At 35.1% G+C, this 6786-nt stretch overlaps 1 protein-coding gene and 1 pseudogene across 6 annotated transcripts; one reads left to right on the forward strand and one right to left on the reverse strand.

The window, feature by feature from the left end:
• Positions 1-600: 600 nt before the first annotated feature.
• LOC142555976 (UPF0481 protein At3g47200-like) lies at positions 601-2231 on the forward strand (annotated as a pseudogene).
• Positions 2232-2960: 729 nt separating this feature from the next.
• Positions 2961-5998, reverse strand: LOC142555977 (uncharacterized). Of its 6 annotated transcripts, none has more exons than XR_012822489.1 (4): positions 5605-5998; positions 4585-5054; positions 3412-3892; positions 2961-3091 (listed from the first exon to the last, which is right to left on the reverse strand). XR_012822489.1 is itself a non-coding variant. In XM_075667161.1 (3 exons), the coding sequence occupies exons 1-3, from the start codon at positions 5649-5651 to the stop codon at positions 3774-3776; spliced, it is 636 nt and encodes a 211-aa protein (XP_075523276.1). In that variant the 5' UTR covers positions 5652-5998; the 3' UTR covers positions 3136-3773. The 6 variants fall into 6 exon arrangements, 4 of the variants coding, with proteins under 4 accessions (XP_075523276.1, XP_075523277.1, XP_075523279.1 ...); XR_012822490.1 differs by having other exon boundaries at positions 2966-3097; XM_075667161.1 differs by lacking the exon at positions 2961-3091 and having other exon boundaries at positions 3136-3892.
• Positions 5999-6786: the final 788 nt, after the last annotated feature.

The following is a 6786-nucleotide window of genomic DNA, read 5'->3' on the forward strand; positions in this document are numbered from 1 at the left end:
TGTGATTACTAGATTCAAATTAATTAATTTAAGGAAACTATGGCATTTAATAATTTTATAAATATAATTAAGTTAATATCATATATTTGCGAAAAAGCTATTGCCTGATATCAATTTATAGAAATTATAAATTTACCTAGCCCAATCATTTAGCACAACAGTTTAAATGAGTATTCTAGTTGAAAAATTCGAAATTTCAAAAATACGATATATAATTTTCTTCAAAGAAAAAAAAAATACAATGCAAAATTTAAAGCATGAGGTATTGTGTAAAATATAAAATTATTCTAATAGTTTTTATCTAAATTATTTTTACAAAAAATAATAATTATAATTCTGAAGTGTTACTTTAGGTTGCTCAGTATAATTTTTTACATGCCTAAGTCTCAAGGAAGGAATTAACTTGGAAACAATGAAGGAATAACTCCAGCTCATGGCTTGCATTATTATAGAGAATATATCATCCGATGTGTTGCTTCCATCTTGGGTAAGGCACGAATAAGCAGCTGGATACATAAATTATGCTAGTTAATATGAAGTAATATATACATATATATGTGTGCGCGCGCGCGTCTGTGTGTATATATATGAGCACACATCTATTATCTACTTGTCTATCTATCAAGAGACAGGTTGGTTGCTCATTAAAAATCAATTCAAATGGGAGATGAGCCATGGGTTATCAAAATTAACAGTGAAGATGAGCCATGGGTCACCAAAATAAACAGTGAACTGAATAACATGTCGAATACTTCTACTCAATCGGCGCAATGGAGTAAGCGATCCATCTATCGAGTGTCAACTTGCGTTACCGATCTCAACAAGAAAGCTTACCAGCCACAGATGGTATCCATTGGACCATACCATCATGGGGAAGGAAAACTTGAGGCCGATGGAGGAGCACAAGCACCGCGCTCTCCTTCACTTTCTAAAAAGATCCAAGAAACCCCTCCAAAGCTTTATCGACGAATTAACTCCAGTGGTGCAGGATCTCAAGGACGCCTATGATCAGTTAACAGACCCCAAGTGGCACAAAGATACTGAAGCTTTCATAAAGCTCATGATCATGGATGGCTGCTTCATCTTGGAAATATTGCGTACTACCTCCCAGCCCCAGCCCCAGCCCCAGCCCCAGCCACAGACAACTACTACTGATGGTGGTGATGATGAGACAACAGACCACAATTATGCTGCTAATGATCCCATCTTTAGCAGCCATGGCAGGCTCAACATTGTTCCCTATCTAAAACGCGACATGCTGATGCTTGAGAATCAAATACCCATGATGGTTCTTAAAAAGCTAGTTGACGTTCAAAATGATGAAAAGCAAGTTTCCGTTCAAAATGTTAATCCCTCGAAGGTCGAAATTTATTTTACATATCAGTTAAATGCATTTCCCGCTTTCCATTAAATTATATATATATATATATATATAGCCAGTAAATTTGGCGGTCCTTTTTTACCTAATTTTATCTATATTCCAGAAAGGCAAGGATTTGACAAAAGCTATTCTCAATTTCTTTTCTCAAGCCTCCGTGAAGAACACGGGGTTCGACAAGTGCTTGCACATATTAGACGTGTATAGAAAGAGCCTACTCCAGGATGACCACCATCACGGAGATAAAGACCAAATACACACTGATCAACCCCACCATGACAGCAACCAGGGTGGAGACGAAATCATACGGTCAGCCACAGAGCTCATCGAAGCTGGAATTCATATAAAGGAAAGTAAGACAAGAAGCCTCAAGGACATATCATTTCGCAAAGGGGTTCTCAAGCTTCCACTTATTGTGGTTGACGACGCACTCGAGTCACTATACCTGAACCTAATAGCATTCGAGAGGTTCCATGTGGGTGCGGGAAATGAGATTACTTCCTACATTTTCTTCATGGATAACATAATTGACAATGCCAGAGATGTGAGCTTGTTGCATTCATGCGGTGTCATACAGAATGCACTCGGCAGTGACAAAGCAGTGGCTAACTTGTTCAACTCTCTGTCCAAAGACGTAACACTTGATCCCAAGAGCAGCTTAGACATGGTGCATAAGAAGGTTAGCCGTTATTGCCAGAGACCATGGCACAAATGGAGAGCTAATCTCATGCATACCTATTTCACTAATCCATGGGCCATTCTTTCTGTTGTTGCTGCAATATTTCTTTTTGCACTCACCATCATCCAGACCGTATACAGTGCCTTAAGTTATGTTAACCCCTCTGACTGATACAACATTCTAGTTCGGAGGTATTTATTTGTGTGCACGAGAGGTTGTGTGTGTGTTACGTTCTCTGACGTTTTGTATTTTTTTCATATTTTCCTGCCAAAATTTGAGTAATAAACGTGAGGATTTTAAGCCACTTAACAGCTTCTAAAGTAGTGGACGTATGTAGAATGATAACTGATATTCTTGGCCAGAGCAACTTTTCCTTCAAGTCCAATTATTACCAATTTCGCCAAAACGAACAAGGAAAAATGAGGGGGGCGGGATCTCTCAGCAGCTTTCCATCAGCTATAACTAACTTCTTCATCTTCTCTTCACATCAAAATAGTTGTTCTTTGCTAATCTTCGATATTCAGAGGACCCTTGACAGTACTTTCACATCTACTACCCCAAGCACCATGTCCATGTCCTCTCTTGATTTCTTTTTATAGCCCTTACCCCGCTTCTGCAGCTCTTTCAGTTTCATTGCTTTATGCAATTTTATGAATTAAGTTTTATCATGTGATGATATTTTATAATACCAAGAAACCTCCGTATCATGAAACCTTAACCGACCAATTTTATGTTTTCTCCCCCAATGGAGAAAAAAACCTTAGGAAACAACCTGAAATGATCAGCATCATAAAGTAAAAGAGAAATTGAGTCAAGAGAAGGTTTCACCTTCTCAAGAGAAGATTGAATCTGTTCAACAGGTGTAGCCATTTTGTTTTGAGTTCTAAATAAGTTAAACGAGCTGCTGGATTTTTTCTTGTCCATCTTAACAAATTAGTGAAAGCTTAAGATTGAGCTTTCAATTATCCTAATGAAATCTGAGGTGTGAACTATAATATCTGATGCCTCTTCTCCAGTGTTTTGCCCGTCAAAACCTAAAGCTAATAGAGATTTAATTAGAAAAACAAGAAGCAAAAAAACAATCAACGCTCGATAAGAATAACTCAAATAATTGGTCAATGAAGAATTGCATCACAAAATTTCGAGAAGTTGAATAACATTGAATTAAGACATCAATAAAACAAGGATGATAAAAAGGGAGCATTTTAAAATAATTGTTCTTAAAGAAAGGAAAACAAACAGGAAAAAAGGGAAAAAAATTTAAGTCGTGGTCAAGTAATAAGCCATGCAAAGCTCGCTTTAGGAATAAACTATATGTGGCCATGGCATTTTTTGTCATTTCCACCATTCATACCTTGGATCTTTGGGACCTGGAGAAGTTTGGGCAAAGATTTTCTTGCTCGAAAGTAGATCTCGGGTCTCAAACCCACCTCAAAAGGTTCATTTTCAATGAACCTTTTCAACAGAACCTGGAACTGGTGGAACTGCTGAGCACTATGGTTGTAAGAGGTTGATATTTCAGGTTGGCTAGATATTTTCTGACTCAACTGAGTGTATTGGCAGTGTAGAATCTCCCAAGCCAAGAACATTTGAGCCACATATGCAGTTTCAAGCTCTTGTAAAAGGTCATTAACTGGCTGCTGCAAGTGCTCGTTTTCCTCTTTCAATCCCTCAAATTTCCTCAAAGAAAGTCACCCAAGGGGAGAAGAAAGCTTTCTAGAAGAAGACCTTGGGGGTGAGTTGAAAGCACTTGAGATCCTGAGGCATTTTAAGCTTTATCGTGCATATAGGTTTAGAAACACACAAAAATAGCTGCCTCACCAAGTCCTGAAAACCTATTTCATGCAATTTGACATCCATTTCATGATCTAATCCGGTTGATACTTACAACAACATAGTACACTAAGTTTAAATGAGCCGTCAGAGCTAAGCATTTCAAGGCGGTCACAAACAAATTTTAAGAACGAAAACTATTAGAAATTTTGAAATAAATAATAATAATCTCCAATAATAGATGATTTTAGATAACAACCAAATATAAGGAAGTAAATAATTATTTATGGGCTTGCATGGTTAACGTCATGATGGCGTCAACTACATTAATACAAAAGTATGAATATAATCCAAGCACAACTGGAAAGTTGGAAATAAGTAACAAAATTGAATGGTGCGGTGACCAAAAACGCAGATAATTTTTAAGGCAAAAGAACTTGCTCGTAAATATTTATATTTCGACACTATCTGTGGTACAATTTGGAATTACAATCTCTGTTTTTGGTTGTTTTATCAATGAACCGCATTCGGCGCTAGCTAACATTCAGCATATATTCTGTTTACCCTTTACATTTAATAAAGTGATAATATAGCTTGCTAATTGATCCTGTAACATATAGAAAGTACCTTTTTTACGTGAATGCCATAAGATTGGGGATGATAATAAAAGGCAAAGGTAAAGATTCTAATTACAAGCAAATAAAAAGAAAAACAAATAAAGATCCTTGTAATTTATAATGATGAAGAAAAATACCAACTTCTAGCAGTTGCTGGGCACTTGAGCGGTTGAACAACAGCATGCGCTCACAATATATGTCATACACAACATCAAAACCAGACCAAAACTGTCTCCCTTCTGCTTCTACATCCCTCCACTCACAAGCACCCGTACCCCCTTTTTCCTCCCCGTCTTCCTCATCTACTAGAGAACTTTCTTCAGGTATCAACACCATGAAGCTGTTTCTTTTCAACTCTTTCAGCCTCTTCTTCACCTCATTTGTGATGAAATCATCATCGTCATCTTCTATTTCAGCATTTGTAGAATCAACATGAACTAACTTACCCAATACGTCACAATCCCCATTCCTGGGCTCCTCTGGCTCTCTCGCTGGCTGATTATGATCAACATTTTTGTCATCTGGTTTTTGGGCATTCCTAAACTTTTTCAGTTTGAAGAAATCCATAAATGAAATGGTTGCACAGCTGCGCTCTGTGTCCCTTCTCCTACAAAATTAGCAGATTTAGCATCACGATAACTCTGTTATTTCTTTTCGACATATACCAAAAGCCATGTAACTAATTATATGGAAAGACCAAACAAGATCCACTGGGAAAAACAACACGGTCTTAATCCCTGGAGAACCAAAACCCCTTTTGGTAAAAATCGAATAAGATAATAGAACCATAGAAAGGCATATATTATTGTCAATGATTTCAACCATACAAATAATCTTTAAAATCATACAAATAATCTTTAAATTTGTCATCAGATCAACAATCTTTAGTGCAGTGGTGTAGGGAGGTGGGCCTCTTGTATTTTCTAGTGGTCATGGATATTTCCCAAACGCTGTTAATACGCTTCTGATCAGATTCAAAGGCGAGCTTTACACACAAGGACAATTCAAGATGTCACTAGGAGTAGGAGTCACCACCATAAAGAAAAATTTATAAAGCTCGGTGCTTTTTCCATCCTGAATATATTTCTGAAAAAAAAGCAGATAGAAGCTTCAAAACCAATTAGTCCCGGACAGAAACCAGAAAATACGTAACTTACGCTTTCCACGTTTCCTTTCCCCATATGAACATCTCAAATACCTCCATCCTCGGAGCTCCCAGAAACAGAGAAAACCAAAAAGAAATTTGATGAAAGCAAAAGAAAGAAAAAGAAACAATACAATTATGCAACAACAGAGGTAAAGCACAAAAGAACACTTACAAAAATGAAAGTCGGAACATTCAAGACTCCATCACGCAGCCATTCCACAAGAACTGAAGGATGGAATTGATTGCGTTGATAAACAGTACTTTTAGTGCATTATTATTACACTTGGGGAGAGGAATCCAAACAAAGCGTATTGTCAGAAGCAGCAGAACACGCGCCACCGATCCCCTTCGCCACAGCCAAGCTCTGGTTGCTTCTTGTTTCCATAGTCGTAACCACCGAATCGACAAATATTATAAATTTATATTAACATGTTATAAGTAATATTTTTATTTTTTTATGACTTTAAACAATTTTAGGATTAATTTTATATAATCCTGATATTTACAATAATTACAAAAAAAAAATACTAGTTAATTTATAAAAATCATGTATAGCTCCTCGATATCAATATTACTTTTATTTTCATCAAGTGGGTACATTCAATTCAGACTTTCGATAATTTTTAATTTAAAAATTATAAACTTTTATGTATTTGATAGATTTTTATTGATTTATACAGAATCTCACATATTTATAAACATATTTACTTGGATTCATGTAGACTTTTTTACAAGATTTTTATAGACTTTTGTGAATTGTTTTTATAAATTTTATACTTAACATATTATGAAATAATAATTAGTTGATATATATCATGTTCACTTTGAAATATTTTTTCAATATTTATATTAATAAGTAAATTTACTTATTTAAGAGTTAAATCATTTAATCCTTATACATGTATATATGTGAGTTTATATGCATGTTTGTAAATTTTTAAAAAACATCAATTGATTATTGTGTAACATTGTTTTTGAATTGATAATATACATGTGAAAAAAATATTATTTATCATTATGTGGATATAATTTTGTATAAAAATATCATAGCTTACACATTAATTGAAACTGCTAAAAAAATTTAAAAATTCATGGTTGTTGCGAGGCTATTCAATTATTAAGAATTAAACGGCATTTTTTTATCATCTTTTATTATTATTGAATATTACAATAATTTGTATAAATCATAAAT

This window comes from Primulina tabacum, chromosome 9 (assembly GCF_025594145.1).
Source record: "Primulina tabacum isolate GXHZ01 chromosome 9, ASM2559414v2, whole genome shotgun sequence".
In the NCBI taxonomy this organism is placed as follows: domain Eukaryota; kingdom Viridiplantae; phylum Streptophyta; class Magnoliopsida; order Lamiales; family Gesneriaceae; genus Primulina; species Primulina tabacum.

Bases quoted from the DNA above. Each gene is read 5' to 3' on its own strand.
- LOC142555977 (XM_075667161.1), bottom strand. From the start codon at position 5,651: ATGGAGGTATTTGAGATGTTCATATGGGGAAAGGAAACGTGGAAAGC. The intron at 5,055-5,604 runs GTAAGTTACGTA...CTAATTTTGTAG, and splicing joins GGAAAGGAAACGTGGAAAGC to GAGAAGGGACACAGAGCGCA. The intron at 3,893-4,584 runs GTATTTTTCTTC...TGCATGAAATAG, and splicing joins CCAGCAACTGCTAGAAGTTG to GTTTTCAGGACTTGGTGAGG.